The following is an 18,477-nucleotide window of genomic DNA, read 5'->3' on the forward strand; positions in this document are numbered from 1 at the left end:
ACAGATTAAATATACTTCCAGGGGAATTACAGCGATAGTAATATGCTACAACTATAGTTGCTATGCTATACTACTGCTATCGTCAAGATTATGGATTGATGGAACTTGCTTCCAGCCCATAATATATCATAAGTACTTTAAAAAATAAAAAATAGTGAAGTATCATATTTATATCATACAGTATATAATAGTAAAGCACAGCAACCGGATGCAAAGGGAGAAGAGAAGAGAATGGTGAGAATGACCATGGAAGGATGAGCTAGAAAGCCCAGGACTGAGAGAAAAGTGACAGAGATGGCAAATGAACCCACCCAATTGAGGCCTGAGGACTTGGAGAAAGGTGGGTGGTATATTAGAGGAAGACTGTAGAAAAGATAAGTGAGACATGAATTCCGAAAAAGGCAAGTTAATCATGAGTTATGGAAATTTAAGGCAAGGTAATAACGTGATCTGCCTCCCTCCAACACCCAAGATGTGAGATGGAATGTTTCTTTAAAATTTATTTATTTATTTTTTGTTGTTGAGGTATAGTTGTTTTACAATGTTGTGTTAGTTTCTACTGTACAGCGAAGTGGAGTTCCCTGTGCTATACAGCAGGTTCTTATTAGTTATCTATTTTATGCACATCAGTGTATACATGTCAATTCCAATCGCCCAATTCATCCCACCCCCACCCCCACCCCCTACCACCCCTTGGTGTCCATACGTTTGTTCTCTACATCTGTGTCTCTATTTCTGCCTTGCAAACCATTTCATCTGTACCATTTTTCTAGATTCCACATATATGCGGTAATATACAATATTCATTTTTCTCTTTCTGACTTACTAGAGACTGTCATACAGAGTGAGATTGAATGTTCATAAGCGAAGATCATAAACGGAGATTGAAACTTCAGGGAGGTTATAAAAGGTGTCTCCAGAAGTTGTGCTTTTAAGAAATGAATAACCACTTATCTTTCTTGTATATTAATTTCAAGTTTCACTGTCTCTCAAACTTCCTATGAGAGTTTGAGAAGTGTCACTGTCTTTGATTTAGCTTTACTTTTACATACATATGTACATGTGACCCTTGAACAACATAGGCTTGAACCTTGTTGGTCCATTTATATGCGGAATTTTTTTTCAATAAATATGCTGGACCATTTTTTGGAGATTTGCGATAATTTGAAAAAAAACTCCCAGACCAACCACATAGCCTAGAAATATTGAAAAAAAAATTTAAATTAGGTATATCATGAATGCATAAAATACATAGAGATACTAGTCTCTTTTATCATTTAATACCATAAGATACACACAAATCTATTAAAAAGTTAAAATTGATCAAAACTTACGCACGCACAGACTGTTCACGGCACTGTTCACAGTCAAGAGAAATGTATACAAACAGGATTAAATGCAGGATTAAATCATAACTGAAAAAATTAACTGTAGTCCATATTGTACTACTGTAGTAATTTCATAGCCACCTCCTGTTACTATTTCAGTGAGCTCAAGTGTTACAAGTATCCACTTAAATGCCAAGTGAGGCTAATCAACTCCTTGTGAGCAGTTCATTTCTCCAGTAAATTGCACATTGCAGTAAAAAGTGATCTCTTGCAGCTCTCGCATATTTTGCGTTGTTTACTGCAATACCATAAACCTTAAATAACACCAGGGGACCCATACAAGTGCCCCTAGTGATGCTAGAAGTGCTCCCAAGAAGCAGAGAAAAGTCATGACATGACCAAAAAAAAAAAAGTTTAATTACTTGATATGTACCATAGCTTAAGTTCTTCAGCTGTGGTTGCCCTCCATCTCAAGATAAATAAATCCAGCGTCAAGACCATTGTAAAGAAGAAAAGGAGATTCATGAAGCCATCGCTGCAGTTACACCAGCAGGCTCGAAACCTTGCTCTTTTTCAGAAATACCTTTTTATCTCACGTGGAAAATCTGGTTTTTTTTGTCTTGTTTTTTTTTTTGTGGTACGCGGGCCTCTCACTGTTGTGGCCTCTCCCATTGCGGAGCACAGGCTCCGGATGCGCAGGCTCAGCGGCCATGGCTCACGGGCCCAGCCACTCCGCGGCATGTGGGATCCTCCCGGACCGGGGCACGAACCCGTGTCCCCTGCATCGGCAGGCGGACTCTCAACCACTGCGCCACCAGGGAAGCCCGAAAATCCAGCTTTGATGTGGGTTGAAGATTACTACAAGAAAGGCATACCTGTAGATTCTAATATGATTTGAGAAAAAGTGAAGTCATTAAATGACAACTTAAAGCAAAAGGAAGGTGAAGGAGCTGGAGAAATTAATGTCAGCAAAGATGGTCTGATAATTTAAGAAAGAGGTTTGGCTTAAAAAAGGTCATGATAACAGGAGAAGCAGCTTCGCTCACCAAGAGGCAGCAGATGTGTTCCCAGACACCATTAAGAAAATCACTGGGGAGAAAGAATATCTGCTGAACAGGTTTTTACTGCAGATGAAACTGCCCTATTCTAGAAAAAAATATGTCACCAAGGACATTTGTTAATAAGGAAGAGAAGCTAGCAGCAGGATTTAAGGCAGGAAGGGACAGTCTAATACTACCGTTTTGTGCAAATGCAGTCAGGTTTATGATCAGGGTCATCCTTATATATAAAGCTGCTAACCCCAAGCCTTGAAGGGAAAGGATAAACACCAGCTGCCAGTCTTCTGATTGTACAAAAAGAAGGCCCGCCAATGAGAACACTTTTTCTGGATTGGTTCTATTGAGGCTTTGTCCCTGAAGTCAGGAAGTACCTTGTTAGTACGGGAACGCCTTTTAAAGTCCTTTTGATATTGGACTACGACCCTGGCTACCCAGAACCCCATGAGTTCAACACTGAAGGCACTGTAAAGTGGTCTACTTACCCCCAAACACAACATCTCTAATTAAGTCTCCAGAACGGGGAGGGGGGGGGCGGGGGGCGGGTCACAGGGCCCTTTAAGGCTCATTATATATGGTACTCTACAGAAAGGATTGTCAATGCTATGGAAGAGAACCTCAATAGAGAACATCATGGATGTCTGAAAGGATTATGCCATTGAAAATGCCATCATTGGTACAGAAAAAATCCTGAAAGCCATCAAGCCAGAAACAATAAATGCCTGCTGGAGAAACTTGTGTCCAGATGTTGTGCATGACGTCACAGGATTTACGACAGAGCCAATCAAGAAAATCATGAAAGAGATGGTGGATACGGCAAAGAGAGGTGAGGGCGAAGGGCTTCAAGATATAGATCTTGGAGAAATTCAAGAGCTAACACACACCACATCAGAAAAATTAACAGGGGACAAACTGATGGAGATGAGTGCATCTGAACCAGTGCCAGACAACGAGGAAGAAGACATAGAAGGAGCAGCGCCAGGAAACAAAATGACATTAGGCAGTCTGGCAGAAGGTTCTAATTATTCAAAACTGCTTTTGATCTCTTTTAAGACATGGACCCTTGTATGATATGGGCGCTGAAACTAAAGCAAACGATGGAAAGATTGGTACCATATAGAAACATTTTTAGAAAAATGAAAAAGCAAAAAAAGTCAGACAGAAATTGCGCTGTATTTCCATAATGTTACATTGAGTGTGCCTGCCTCTCCTGCTTCCCCTTCCACCTCCTCCATCGCTTCCACCTCTGCCGCCTGGTGAGACAGCAAGACCAACCCCTCCTCTTTTCCCTCGTCCTCAGCCTACTCATTGTAAAGAGGCCGAGGATGAAGAATTTTATGACGATCCACTTCCACTAAATGAAGAGTAATCATCATGACAGACAGTTAATAACCTTATCTGTTGTGTATGTGTGTTGAATGTCTTCATGTGAAAATCTAATAACTGTACGTCAAGAACTGTATGACACGTTTTTGTCCCATAATCACCATCGCCTAAGTTTTCGTCTTGTAGAACATCGTGTGCAAAGACTTGTATTGAAGTGAACAGCTTATCCTTAAGTGTGCATAAGGTGAGCAATATATCATATAAAATTAATAATGTGTTAGTTTTCTTACTGTTGTATAACTTTGCTTTCAAAGAATTACATTACCGTACAGTATGCCCCTCTCTATTAACTGGAGAAACTGCATATCAGCCTATCATCACAGGTAAGTGTTTTTTTTGTTTTTTTTTAATGTAACTGTGTCTCCAATAGTGTATTAAGAATATGACTGTAATACTGTGCGCCATAAAAATTTTACAATGACTCATTCATTAGTGTATAGGTTAGGCTACTGTGAAGCAACCATATTGATGACACTTGGGCTACCATAAAGCAATCACATCGCTGCTTTGTTATCAGTGCATGAATCGTTATGTCTGTAAATAAATATGAATTTATTTTTCACATTATCTTTTCATTTTTGATGTCTAGTGTTAGTAATGCGTATCACATCTACAGTGTTTTAGATCATGTAAGACAATACTGACATAGGTACTGACAGACAATTCACCTTACAAACAGATGACAAACTTATGGTATTGATAAATACAGTACAGTACTGTAAATGTACTCCTCTTACTTATGACTTTCATAATAACATTTTCTTTTCTCTAGCTTACTTTATTGTAAGAATACGGTATATAATACCTCAACATGCAAAATTCGTGGTAACCATTTATGTTATCAGTAAGGCTTCCAGTCAACAGCAGCCTATTGGCAGATAAGTTTTTAAGGTGTCAAAAGTTACTCAGGTTTTTGACTTCATGGGGGGTCGGCACCCCTGACCCCCCGCATTGTTCAAGGGTCAACTAAACTATGTTTACATGCACACACATGTGTGCCCTTAAACACATATACTATGAGCAACCATGAAAAACACTAAAATTTTTTTCACTTTATTTTTCTTTTGCATTATGGTTTATTACAGGATATTGAACATAGATCCCTGTGCTATACAGTAGGATCTTGTTGTTTATCCATACTATATATAATAGTTTGCATCTGCTAGTCCCAAACTCCCAATCCATCCCTCCCCGCCCCCTCTCCCCCTTGGCAACCACAAGTCTACTCTCTATCACTAAAGTTTTTGAGACTTGTAAATTCCGCATTCATTCAATTTATAATGTGCCATGATCACTCTCTAGTCACCCTTTTCTTCTCTACAACATTGAGCTGAGTATCTCACATTATGAGATGAAACAACACATACATTTTTTGATAAAACGCCCAGTTTCCCCCAAATTCAGTTACTCAACATTCAGATTGCCTTGGAACCAAACAAAACAGGTTACACTCATTGAATGTTTGCTCTGTGGTAGGTAATGTGCTGAGTTTTAATGCACTGACTCATTTAACCCTTCTAATCAAATTATGAAATTATTATTCTCCCCATTTTATATAAAAGGTAACTGAGGCTCACAAAGACTAAATAAACTACCCAAGGTCACATGCATAGTAGGAAGTGGAGATAGAATTTAAGCTCAGGTCCCTCCTCCCTCCAAATTCAGAATGCTCTAACCATTATGCCCAGAGGGGTGGTCACCTTCATGCTGCCATCAGAGTGGCCTCCAATCCATGGTTCCAACACTTGATTCATTCTAACCACATTCTAGCAAATCATGTTGCTTTTCCTCAGGTGACATACACATAAGTCAGTACTTATCTTCATGACAATCTCATCATTTAAAATATAGCTTGTGCTGTTTCAGAAGCCTTTCCACATAAGTGTGTGTAGATTGTTTAATATAAAAGTAACCAGTGGATTTATCCTGATGAACATATCATTTCTCCAGTGCTCCTTTTATAAAAGATGTTGTCTAAAATGAGCAAGTAGTTTTGGGAGCTTGGATTTCAGTTTCGCAATATAACTGTTCACTTTTCCTTCAGTCTTTTCCCTGACTTGGGCTATTTCCTTTGCATCCTTCCTGTGGAATGACTTTTAGAGAATCATGGCCTCATAGCACATGACACATTAATGCTTCAAAATAAACCAAATCCCTAAAGCACAATTTATTTAGCTTCTTTCACTTCTCCTTCTAACAAAGAGGAATTACTGCAACTTATCAGGTAAAATACTATATACAATTAATCAGGGAATAAAGATAATCTTCATAAACTCTAACAGATGATGGATGATTCCTGGTCTGCGTCCTGCCAAATTTACAAACTCCTGCTTTAGAGCTGTGCAGTGCTGAAAGGTGTACATGCCAGCTGGTGCTCAGCTGCAAAGCCCATCATCAGCTCCACAGGCAGCAGAACTCAAATACTGACATCCCTCATTTGCCATCATGGTAAATATCCAGGAATAGTTCTGCTTGGTAAAAGAGCATGTTGTGTTGACAACTGAACAGGGTCCAAAAGTGATCACATATTAGGAAGATCCTTAGAAAATTCATAATATTATTTATTTATAAACTGAAGCAGGATTTTTCTAAAGTTTTTTTTTTTAATTAAAACACAAAAGTTAGTTACGCAGAGCAATTTATGAGTAAAAATGGCATTCCTAAATTATTATGTTCCGTGAATTTTATTTTGATAGGTGGTGGGGAAAGACATGAGACCAAAAGAGTGCAGAGATCCAGAGCAGGTGGAAGAGATGTGGGTTCCGGCTGGCCAAACCACTTGCGAGCTGTGTGACATGGTACCAATCACATAGGGTGGTGGTGAAAGCGAAGGAGATAGTAATGCATTTAACAGGACACTCAGAAAAGTGCCAGGCACATAGCAAGAGCTCAAAAATGGTACTTACTTACTTATTTGTTTGCTTGTTTGTTTATTTTTACCGGGGTTGGAGGTGGGGAAGAGAGAGAAAAATAGGTAGATAGGTAGGTAGGTGTGGTCATGGCAGGACATGATTTTACACCGCTGGCGCTTATATTTCCAGCTCTCAGCTCACTATATTTTAGGCCACTGCAGTATCACTTTGTGCAAACATTGACCTTCTGCATGTCTGGAAATTTCTGCCTTTGTCATTTCCCCTTTTGGGGGAAATAGTGCATTAAATTTCTCTGCCACAGGACATGGATGATAGTTTTCAGAGCAAAGTGCTACTTTCATATATATATTTTAAAACTATATCATTTAATCCATCCAGTAACTCCAGGAAGGAAATGGATTATAACCATGTTTAGATGGGAAAAGAGGCTCAGAGGTTAAATGAGTAGCTTAAGGTGCATCTAGGCGCAGGACTTTCTCCTAACCTCTAGCTCCCTCAGCTGGATTACTGCCCTACAGAACATGTTCTGAGCAACCCTCAGGACTCAGGAAACCCTTCGGGGGTGGCTGAGAACCATGGGGGAAGGGATTGTCTACGTGAGGGAAATGGGATGTCTCCAGTCCCCCAGCTTCTACATTTCACCTAGAGCAGATCTGCCCTTATATGTTTTATAGAAAGATACTCAGCGTGATATACTACGAACACAAAAGATTCTCTGGTTAAAAGAACAGAAAAATCACTATGTCATACAACACTTTTACACTGTGAAAGTGCACACTCTGGAAACAAGACTGATCCGAGAAATGAAAAGGGCTGAAGACATTAAAAATTTCAAGATTAGATAAACTTTACGTAGTACAGGGGTCTTTTTTTTTTTCCCTCAGCAGAAATAATGGCCCTGGTCACTTTCGCTATTGGCAAAGTCCTTCTGAATTATCAACTGATCACCAGAAAGACCTCATTTCAGTGGGTCCTCAAGGTCATTACTTAGACACTCGGGAATGGAGGAATTAAACATGTTTACAAAGGATTCTTAACTGTAAAACATCTCAGGACCTTTAAGAGGATAACATATACTGAATGGCCATAAAATTCAAGTATTCCTCAAATTTATTTGGCCATGGGTTGTTTTTTTTCCACAAAGACTATCAATTAACATATTTTGGAACTCGCTTCCCCAAGAAAAATGTTGTGGAAATGCTCTTTTCTAGCGGTTCCCAAAGCATGGTCCATCAGCTTTATTGAAAATTTATTCCAAAGGTGAAATCTCAGGCCCTACCTCAGACCTACAGAATCAGAAACTCTGGGTTTTACAATCCCTGAGGGTCAGGGACTCACATTCAAGTTCAAGAAGGCTTTCTCCAGGCAGCAGCCTCCTAAACGGTCTTCTTCCTCTAAACTCCTTTCTCCACGCAGCAGCCGATCTTAAAACACCAGGTCCCAATTCAACCTAAACCCTACAACAACTTCCACTGCACCTAGAATAAATTCCAAATGCCATACGGCAGACACTGGACCTGATGCGGCCCCATGCCTGCCTCTCTGTTTTTACCTTGTGTTATCTTGTGTTGCTCTCCTTTGTTTACAACCTTCCAGCCACACTGCTCCTTTATATTCCCGGAACACTGGAAGATTGCTCCTGCCCGGAGCCCTTCTATGTCCTCTGCCTGGAACGGTCCCCTCCACAGTCCTCTCCCCGCTAATCTGCATGGCTAGCTCCTTCTCATAATTCAGGTGTCAGCATCAATGTCATCTCTCCCCAGTCACCCACCCAGTCACTCTCCATCTGACTTAGTTTTATTGTCTTCAGAGCAGTTACCATAATCTGAAGTTACTTTGTTTGCTTGTAAGCTCCATGAGAGCGGGAAGCACGTGTACCTGTGCTAAGTAAATATTTGTTGGATGAACACAGTTGTCCTTGGAGCTCTAGTTTATTTATGGTGTGTGGTGAAGCTGCAACTACCCAATACCCTTTCTGTCCCCTTCAAATGACCCCTGAGCTTCATGTGGTCCCCAGCTTCACAAGATGGGCCTCATATAGCAACATCCTTTATTTAGCCACTTCTTAACATGCCAAAATATTAACGTCTTACAAGCTAAAAGGCACCACCAATTTCCTTATTGACATTAAGAAAAAAGTCAATGACCAAATTACTTTAAAAAATAAATAATAATTCAATAAACATGGTCATCTAAATTGTTTTCATGCAACTCAATAAAGGAATTTTCATTTTGATTAGAAAAAAATAGAGCTTAAAAACATTTTCCCTTTAATTTCTTTCAATTTCCTGGAGGAAACCATTATTCAACACGGTCAACTCCAGCAGGCCCCCTTCCGGTAGCAGAGAATAGTATTAAGGGCAAAGCTTTGTTATGAGAATGACCTGGTTTCCAATACTCGTACCAGCATTTATCACTTTGCAACCTTGGTCAAGTTTCTTAAACTCCAATAACCCAGGTTTCGTCATCCACAGAACTTGGATCACAGTACGTTACAGCAGAGTAATTATAAGAGTTAAGTTGGATAACATTTGTGAAAGTGACTAATCACAGTTACAATTTTTGTGAGCGTTAGTTCACACCAAGTGTTCTGCTAAGCTATTAAACATGGTATGCTCTTTACTTCTCCTTCACTACAGATAGTATTATTCCCATGTTACAGAAATGGAGACGGAAGAATTAAGTAATTTGCCCAAGGTCAGAAAACTGTAAGTGTCAGCACTGGGTTTTCAAAGTTATGTTTCTCTGACTCGAAGGCTCTTGTCCTTCTGCCCCATCCCTACTGCTTGTGAAATGCCAAACACAGGTGCTGCCACCTGGTAGGTGTTCTAGAAATGTAGGCTTATCTTCCCCACACCCTGCCAACAGTGACTCCGATCCTATTCCGATTCTGCACCACCACGAGGTACTGGTATCTGTCTACCACACTCTATTTCACTGAACATTTCTTAAGTTTTCCCTTTAATTGTCTGCAAGAAGATACTTAGAATCATTCCAACTTAAAGGAGAACTCACACAACTGCCTTCACAGTACCTCACTAATTGTCCTTATTCCTTTCAGGAAATGTCACTTGTATATTGTGTTCATGGTAGCTTAATCGTCTACGCCATGTGATGTTCTATAAGGAGAAACGACATGGGCTTTGAGGTCAAAGAGCCCAGGGCCCCAAGAGTCATCTCTGCCACTGACTAGCTGTGTGATTGCACACATCTTATTCCCTCTCTGAGCATGTTTCCTCACGTACAGATTGGGGAGAAGAACCCACCCCTTAAAATTGTTGTGACGCTTAATGCTGGCACATCGTGGGCATTAAATAAACATTAGTTTCCTTCCTCCCCTCACTTTTCCCGCCGTTTCTGCAAGCTCGGCTGTTTTAAGCCTCTGTAGGCATAGAGAATGTCTCTCTTTTCTACGCGAACAAAGCTTTTCGACAATACTTTAAAATAACGGAACTTGTTTGTGAAATGAATGCTGCATGACCAGGTGGCCATCCTTTAAGGTATTTTTGATGAAAAGGGAAAAAAAAATGTGTGTGTATATATATATATATATATATATAGTGACATTTTGACCATGCTCTTTATTTATCGTCTTGGGTTCAAATCATCCTTTTACTTCTAAATATCACAATTACCACAAAAGGATGAAGATTTGAAGTCAGGAAATATTTTAAAAATATAAAGGTAATTCCGAAAGATGAGTCCCACCACTGATTTGGCATAATGGAAGCAACATGGATATTTAGGTATAGCCTCCAATGGTGACTATTTTGAAGGGAACTTTATTTGGATTTGTGTGTTCAAGTTAGGCTGTTTATTTTAAACATTTATCTAATACGAAAATTTGCACAAAAATACTGTAATCAGTTCAATAGGATTACTGTGTATTCCACATAAGCCAAAATTATTTCAGAAGAAAATGCTTTAGATTATTATCTGGAAACTTTTTAGACTGTATGCTCTATCAGTAATAGAATTTTGAGTGTGTACCACAAATTTATGTATAGTTAATTTATTTATAAATTACATGCATATTCTTTAAGTTATAATCATTTACATGTATTGAAACAGATAAGAATAGAAATTGCAGGGTATAAATGTGTTATTTTCTCTCCTTATCTCAGTGAAGCACCTTGTGTATATGTGGCACATATGCATACATCCTGCTTTGGAGATCACTGTTTTAGATGATGATGATTGGGCTAAAGGAGCTAAGCCTCCTTTTTCTGAATGGTCACTAAATAAAATTGTTACCTTTCATATGTTTAGCAACTTTCACTACTTATACTAAGAATCAAATGCAATGCAAATTCACCAAGAGCGCAATTTAGGAGGAAATGCTTGAGTGCAATTAATTCATCACAACTAGTCTAGAAGATCTTAAAAACTGCATGTTGAGCTAACATGAGACCCTATGAAATAATGTGACACTGTAAAGATGAAGGGAGACACTTCTGTAAGTGTCATATGAAAAGGAACCAAAGTTAGATACAACTTTGAATACAGTAATTGAAGGCAGGCCAACATGTTGTGAATAGACTCTGGTTAGACTGTGAGTCCTACAGAATCAAAGACTCAAATGGCCTCTACAATTGTGTTTCTAGCTGAAAAACCTGTTGCAGGTGCATCACTCTTTGAAACAGACTCACACACGTGTATAACAACACTGTTACAAGAAGCAAGCTACTATGAAAATAATGGCAAGAGACAAAGGAAAGTAATGAGAACATCTGCCTCTGGATTTGTATGTGTGATGGGGTATTATTCCCAGTCTCTATAATATGCTTCCTCAAAGTTACCAAAAAATACTTATATTTATAAATGCAAAGGATCTGTCAGACAAAAGATTACTTCCTTATTTCAAATGGCATTCTATAGCAACATTTGGTGCAACAAATTAATCCAAACAATTTCTTAAGGTTCCCTTATTAGACAATAATATATGTATTATAATGTTTAAAGTCCATTTCAATTTACAAAAACATTTTCTAAAATAATTATGTGAGGGTAATAAGCTTGGTTTTTCATGTAGAAAATTCAAAGTTATTATGAAGAAAGGAAAAAGAATATGATTTCTAATTAAGTTCTGTAAAATTTGCCAGTTCACATTAAAGAACAATGAGCCACTGGAAATAAATAATTAAGAGCAGACTTGACAGACTGCAATAAAAACACTACAAGGTATTTTTAAATGGCTTTTGATTTTATTTAAAATAAAATTCTAACAAGGTGTCTTGGGGTAAAATTTCTTGATTTCTTACCTTGCCATACTTCTGGGCATAAGATCCCGTGAGCAGTGAGTGGAAAACAATGATGGTCTCATCCAAGTCCCACACAAACACACGCTGGAGAAAAAAGATAAATATCGAAGAATTATCAAGTTCTAAGGAAACAGAAATCTCTTTACAAGTGGAAGACCTCTCACTTTATTGTTGGATATAATCTTGATACCATTATATGGAAATCTATGCTACTACACTAATTTTTCCTCCAAATTTGTCAAATCTAACCCCTGTAAAACCTGAGGAACAAGAGTGACAAAAATAATAGGCTTGAAAATGTGATGTCCTAATCTGAATGAATTCATTCAAATATGTACTTGCAGTTAATACCCAAAAGACACGTTTGGACTTTATAATAGAAGTGTGCTCTTATAAAATTTTATGTCTCATGAATTCATGAAGTTTTGTAATTCATGCAAAGAATTATATTTTAAAAAATATTTTAAAGAATCAATGAACAATCCCTAAATAGAAATTGTAACGTGTGGACCCTTGGGTCAGATTAAGTCATAAGATGGGTTGTTTGGCCTGCACAGTGTTTTGAACGGTTTCAAATTATTGATTAAAATGTCCAGATTAGAAGATTTCACACAAAGTTCAGGGTTCTGACTGCAGTAGACAAACTTCCAGTTTGTGGCAATGGTGGCTGACAGTCCATGTGGCAATGATGCAGGGGTCCCTTTAGACTGGGCCAATGCTCCCCACTCTTCCCAGTCTGCTGGCCCCCTAGCCCAGTTCACTCATGCATATCACCTGCTGGGTTCTTGAAGGCATTTGAATCTACTATTGTTGTTCACATCAAGGAAATGATCTCTTATGAAGAGATACAAGGGCTATTACTTGACTTTACTAAATCTGGAAATTTAACTTTTTTTCACAATTAAAATATGCAGCTGTGTAAGAAGTAACACATTACGGTTAAGAATAGTTTCTTCCAATGTTTCATAATAAAAACAACCTGCTTAGTATGGATATATCTCAAAAGATCTGTCCCAACTAGGAACAATGACACATGGAAATTTTTACAGGTATAAAAATTTTAACATATGTATCAAATGATTGGAATTTTTCTTATTTTCTGATGACAACTTTCTTTCTCCATACAGGTTAATTTTACCTTTTAATATTTATGGACCCATGTAAGCATCTTTCATGACCCTAGTACTCCCAGAAAGAGTGCTTCTCAGATAAATACTCCACAAACAATGGCTTTATTTTTCAAATTTCTGCTTGTGCCTGCTGTTTGTGTCTTTTGGATCAAAAGATGCAACTATCTCAGGCCTAGAATTTATAGAGCATTATGATTTTTAAGTTGTTATTGTTTTTAGTTTTGCCATTATAATGGACGAAATCTCCAATTTCAGAGCTGTGAAATGCCTACTTCATAGTAGGTCCACTCATTTCATGATATATCTTATATCTGTAAAGTCTGAAACTTTACAGAACTGTACGGTATAGAATATATCATTCAATAAAATGAAACATCACATTACACCTTTTAAGGAGAAGTTAGCGTACCTCCAGGTCACTGTCGGGAGGCGGGGAGGGATTACTTTTCCGGCCTCTTCCTCGGGACTTTGACCCAGAGCTCCTGCACGTTCTCTCATCAAGATCTTTGATGGGTGTGGAAGGGCTCTGCACGGTATCAAACTCTCCTGTAAATAACATGAATACTGTCAAGGACAGCACTTCATTTTTAGATCAGGTATGAGTCTTCATGATTAATGATTTTAACAAATCCTACAACAGAAAATTCCTTATGACAAGAAAGATTTATAATCACAAATACACAAAATTCTAATTCAGTCGAAATTTTGCTGGTCACACAGGTTTCTCCTGGTTTCGATCTATGTGATCTATTAAATCTGAAGACCTTTTGTACTCCAGATGCCCTCAACTTCCCATCTCTATCCCCACCTATGTATTTATCTAAATTTAGATCTGTTGTCACCTCCTTATGTCTGAGGATGAGATCCCATCCCTCCCCCTGCAAATATGACTTCCGTGCCTCACCTATTAGAGAATAATCATGCTCCACTACTCAAACTCTCTCTTCCCTTCCCTTCAACCTCTCCCGTTTCTAGGGGCGGGGGGCACACAGACAAGTCGAAAAGTCCTTCCCTTTGACCTTGCATTTCTATCTAGAAGCTATCTGTCTGCTATCTTTTCTTTTTAAAGGACCCGTCTTCAAAGAACAGCACGTACCAGTGCTGTCCAACAGAAATACAAAGTGAGCCACGAATGTAACCACGCATATATATAATTTTAAATGTTCTAGAAGCTGCGTTAAAAAAGGTAAAAAGAAACATGTAAAATTAATTTCATTCCTGTATGCTAATTGCTCTAATATATCCAAAACATTATCATTTCAGCATATAATAAATATAAAAATGACATGTTTTACATAATCTTGTTTTCATGCCAAGTCTTCGAAATTCTGTGTGTATATGACACTTAGAGCTGACTTCAATCTGTACTAGCCACACGTGCCTATTAAGCCCTTGTAATGGGGCTAGTACAGACTGAAGTCAGCGGCTACAGTAATGGACAGCACATTTGTCTCCTTTGATCATTTTCCCCACTCCACACCATGTGGGCAATCTAACCCTCTCATAGGTCAGTCACTTTCTACGTGATGATCCATACATCATACCAAGTCAAATCTTAAGTTTCAGACTTTATGTTTAATTGGGTTCTGCATGTCCCACAGATACCCAAAAGTCCGTCACGTCTAAAGCTAGTGATGCAGCATCTTATGAGGCGGAGAGTACAGAGCAGTGGCAAGTCTGTAGGAGAGGGTGTTAAGGTAAACCCACCAAGGCGACAGTGAGGTGCAGTAAAACTTCACAAGTAACAAGAGTTGGACTTACTATATGACTTCAAGCATTTTACTCAGTCTCTCTGAATCTCAGTTTCTTTGTATACTAAAGCCTGGGTAATAGCAGCTATCTTTTTGTATTACTGAGATAAATCTGATTTATGCTTAATTGAAATCATATGCATAATGCTAAAATGTCTAGGAGAGTCCAATGGCAAACTATATTAAAGTTACACAATTTTTAAAAGTAAACATGTTATGACTCTCATGCTTTATCATAAAAATTAAAGTAAGATAATTATGAGGACAGCCAAGCAGTTATTAATCTAAATAAACACATCTGAACAAACTAGATCACACTTAGGTAACATTTTTTCTGAGATGTTTTAGGTAAACAGTGTTTACATAGCTAACCTCTAATAATTTCTAACGGTCAAATGTTTTCTTTGGAAAACATTTGTGCATGTCAGGACAGCATCAAAAAAATGTCTGTGTTCCAAATATTATTTACTCTTAAAACACTGCTAGCACAGTTCATTGCATGGGTTTCTGCTATCGAATGCATGAGAGTAGAAAGCATAATAAGATGATCTTTAGTTACGATGCTGAATATAGCCCTATGTCATAGTAAATCATGTTTCAGCTTACTTGTATAGGCGTTAGATGGGGATTTGGGTATTTAAACACACATCTACTTTTTAAAAATATCACACAAAATGTTTTCTATTTTCAATTATTTTTATAAAACAGAATTTTTCTAAGGTTACTATGTCCTGCCAATCAAATGTTCTTTTTCAGATAAAATATTGATTCAAATTAACACACATTTATTAAGCTTATAAGATTTTTTTGGTTGACATTCCATAAGACCTATCTTTCTACCCATTATAGATCAATTTTCAGGAGTTAACTCTCATCAGGCAGCTTTGTTCTTGCCACAGTGCAAGAGGTGAATAGACAAAATCTTGCAAAATCCCAAAGTTACTGTGTTCAGTTATGGGTGGTTGATTGTTGACTGGATCCATAAAGACAGAGTTTGGCAGGAACAACTCAGCTACTCGAATGAACTGGACGTCAGCAGCTATCACAACAAGGGAGTGAAAAGAGTAGAAGGAGGAAGGGAAGAGACTGGTCATAGGAAGTGTCTGGGTCTCAATAAGCTTATTGGAATATGTGTTTGACTAGAGTCGCTGCTCATTACGTCTGAGATTCACCCACATTGTAGCCTGGAGCAGTTGTTTGTTTTTTCCTTAATGTGGCTGGAACTTCATGACATATGTATACTATGCTTTATACATTCTGTTGATGAACATTTGGGTTATTTGTAGTTTTAGGCAACTATGAATAAAGCTGTTATAAACATTCTTGTTTATATCTGTGGGCATAAGCTCCCCTTCCTAGCATATCCCTATATGTATATACCTAGCATATCCCTATATGTATATACTAAGCATATGCCTATATGTATACACCTGGCAGAGGGACTGCTGGGTCAAATGGAAGGCATATGTTTACCTTCAGTAGACACTGAGCACTCTTTTCCAAAGTTGTTGTATTAATTCACTCTCTTACTAGCAATGAGAGCTCTAGTTGCTCTACATCCTCGCCAATACTTGGTATTGCTAGTCTTTTTTATATTAGCGATTGTAGGGGTTGGTAGTATCTTATTGTAGTTTTAATTAGCATTTTCTTGATGAGTAATGATGTAGAATACTTTGTTTCTTACTCATTTGGTATCTACTTTTTATGAAGTAACTTTAAATCTTTGACTAATTAAAAAAAATTGGGTTATCTTTTTCTTACTGATTTGTCAGAGCTCTTTACTGTGAAACGTTCTTACACACACACACACACACACACACACACACACACACACACACACACATATGACTTAAACTTCACTTCTACCCAGTGAATTTGTTCCTTTATTAGCCTCTTTTAATAATGGGAGAACTGGAGACATGTGGGACTCAATTAAACAACCAAGATGAAATAGCCTGTATGTGAAATGTTGATATAGTTCCAGAACTCCCGCTTTAATCACTAGGTAATACTTCCTCTCCCAAATAGCACCAGTCTGTCCAGGTTACAAAAAGGTCAAATGTATATCTGTTTCTACTAATCAAAAGAGTTACACAGACTTTACACAATTTCTGTGAGAGTGAGGGCCAAGGAATTCATCTGAAGAACATCAAAGTAAAAGAGCAGGTCCTTAAGAGGCCACGTGCTGTATTTGGGCTCCTACAGCAACCACCCAGATGGAAATGAACCGACCTCCATATCTTTTGAAGGTTCTAGCCTTTCTTCTGATAAAGGGCAAAATCAGGAATTTGAGCTCAACTGGTCATTAAACATTTGTTGACATTTGTTTTTAAAAGGAGAAAGCTGTTAATTCCAGTGCCTCTGTCAATTTCACTCAGGTAATTGCACTGGGGTACAGTAATGCTGCAGGTAGGGAAAATGAAAGTTGGCAGAGAAGTTAAATGTGGTCAGTCCTTCCCGTTTAAGTCCTCTTGTTGCCTTCAATGAAATGAATTAGTACTTTGCTTTCCTTCCTGTCCTCATGTGAAATGCCACGAGGCCTAGAAAGTCTACTGAGTTCTGCCTAAGAAACTGGCTTCTTTTCAAAGAGTGATCTTACCATATCCTTTACTTTTCTGCAACACTTGTAAAGTTTAATTAGCTAATGTATCTGAAATGTTTGCCAAGGTCTCAGGCTACAGAATGTTGTTACAAATTGCTAGTTATATTTAATTTTAAAGATGTTTAAAATTTTAAAAAGGAGCTATAAAAATATCACTAAGCTTAATGTGCTATCAGTCATCAAACATTCCGAATGCGAGTCAAAAATATAATATACCTAAGATAACCTTTATGTTAAAGGCAAAGAAAGATCTTTTCAAAGATAATGAACTAAAATATCTGTTCTTAATCAGCATGGTAATGTTTCTTTAAATACATTGTCAAATTACCTAATAAGGTAAAATAAATGACTGAATGCTATTTGTAATTTCCAAATAACATCAGTCATTACCCATTGCCCTAGGCTTTTTCCTGGGCTAACACTATACATGACTGAATAATTATCTTTTAATCAGTACCGTAATGAATAACTGCACCTTCTAAGTTTTGGATATTTAGATCCAACTTTATTTCATTAGGTTTATCGCTAAATCAGAGCAACCAGCTGTCTCTTATAGAACAAAAAGTATGTTTCCATTTTAAACACGGGAGAAGTCAATAGTGAATGATTTATGACAAACTGTGGATTTAACTGTTAGGTCTCTGCTTTAAGTCCAAACGCAGAGCCAGTCAGTGGAAAATACTCTTTATACCCTTAAACAAAATACCTCAAATTTCATCAATAATAAAGAAAAATCCCATAGTTATGAACATGTTTACTTTTTGGATGCATGCCAGATCTGCAAAGGCAAAATCAAACTTTAAACTACCTTGACTGAAGGTCTGAGGTCACAGAGTTCCTTAAAGATCTAGACACTTGTATTGTTATGATTTTGGTTGAGAGAATAATACGGGTACAAGTAGAAACAATTTCTTCTTTAAATTCAATGGAAAGTCTCGTAAGATCTGACAATTATGTCAAACTATATTCGTTGGTATTAGCAACTAGTGGAAAGCTGAAGAAATTGCAGCATTCTGATACTGAATATGAGAATGTCACATATGAATGTGCTACATTCAAAGTCAGGTACTCAGAATATCTACATGTCTGCG

The 18,477-nt window shown here is 37.8% G+C and overlaps 1 protein-coding gene across 5 annotated transcripts in view; it reads right to left on the minus strand.

The window, feature by feature from the left end:
* EYA4 (EYA transcriptional coactivator and phosphatase 4) overlaps positions 1–18,477 on the minus strand; it is a 262,482-nt gene that overhangs the window by 28,631 nt on the left and 215,374 nt on the right. For 4 of the 5 annotated variants that reach the window (XM_007452992.1, XM_007452994.1, XM_007452995.1 and 1 more), the window contains exons 7-8: positions 13,443–13,576; positions 11,904–11,987 (exon numbers count right to left, since the gene is read on the minus strand). In XM_007452992.1, coding sequence (XP_007453054.1) covers positions 11,904–11,987; positions 13,443–13,576 — 218 coding nt within the window. Of the gene's footprint in view, positions 1–11,903; positions 11,988–13,442; positions 13,580–18,477 lie in introns of all 5 variants that reach the window. The other variant, XM_007452991.1, reaches the window with a different exon arrangement.

The sequence above is a fragment of the Lipotes vexillifer genome, unplaced genomic scaffold (genome assembly GCF_000442215.2).
Source record: "Lipotes vexillifer unplaced genomic scaffold, Lipotes_vexillifer_v1.1 scaffold155, whole genome shotgun sequence".
In the NCBI taxonomy this organism is placed as follows: Eukaryota; Metazoa; Chordata; class Mammalia; order Artiodactyla; family Lipotidae; genus Lipotes; species Lipotes vexillifer.